Source organism: Buceros rhinoceros, unplaced genomic scaffold (assembly GCF_000710305.1).
Source record: "Buceros rhinoceros silvestris isolate BGI_N320 unplaced genomic scaffold, ASM71030v1 scaffold33911, whole genome shotgun sequence".
Lineage (NCBI taxonomy): Eukaryota > Metazoa > Chordata > Aves > Bucerotiformes > Bucerotidae > Buceros > Buceros rhinoceros.
In genome coordinates this window covers 2,946-3,290 of record NW_010394212.1, presented here as the reverse complement: position 1 = coordinate 3,290, position 345 = coordinate 2,946, and the positions used below count along the sequence as shown (strand labels likewise).

General features: G+C 61.7%; 1 protein-coding gene across 1 annotated transcript in view; it reads right to left on the bottom strand.

Annotated features, from left to right (window-relative positions):
* LOC104501370 (rhodopsin-like) overlaps window positions 1-209 on the bottom strand; it is a gene marked incomplete at its 3' end in the record, with an annotated part of 2,898 nt that extends 2,689 nt beyond the window's left edge. The window contains exon 1 of the mRNA XM_010145170.1: window positions 5-209. Coding sequence (XP_010143472.1) covers window positions 5-209 — 205 coding nt within the window. The remainder of the gene's footprint in view (window positions 1-4) is intronic.
* Window positions 210-345: the final 136 nt, after the last annotated feature.

Genomic DNA, 345 nt, shown 5'->3' with positions numbered 1-345 from the left:
GTCCGGAGCTTCTTGTGCTGGATGGTGACGTACAGGGTGAGGAAGTTGACGGGGAAGCCCAGCAAGATCAGCATGAACATGTAGGCAGCCAGTGCCGAGAACTTCCAGGGCTCAGCCAGGTAGTACTGGGGGTACTCGAAGGGGCTCCGCACCACCCCGGTCTTGTTGGACATGGGCACGTAGAAGTCTTGGCCTTCTGTCCCGTTCATGGCTGCGGCTCGGGAGGTGCCTTTTGCGCTTGCTCAGGGGTGTTCTTCAAGCGCGGGGCAATCGGGTCTGAAGTGGGGCTCCCGCCACCTCCCAGCTGTTGCTGTCACCCCCGGGCGAAGCGGCTAACTTCTCGCG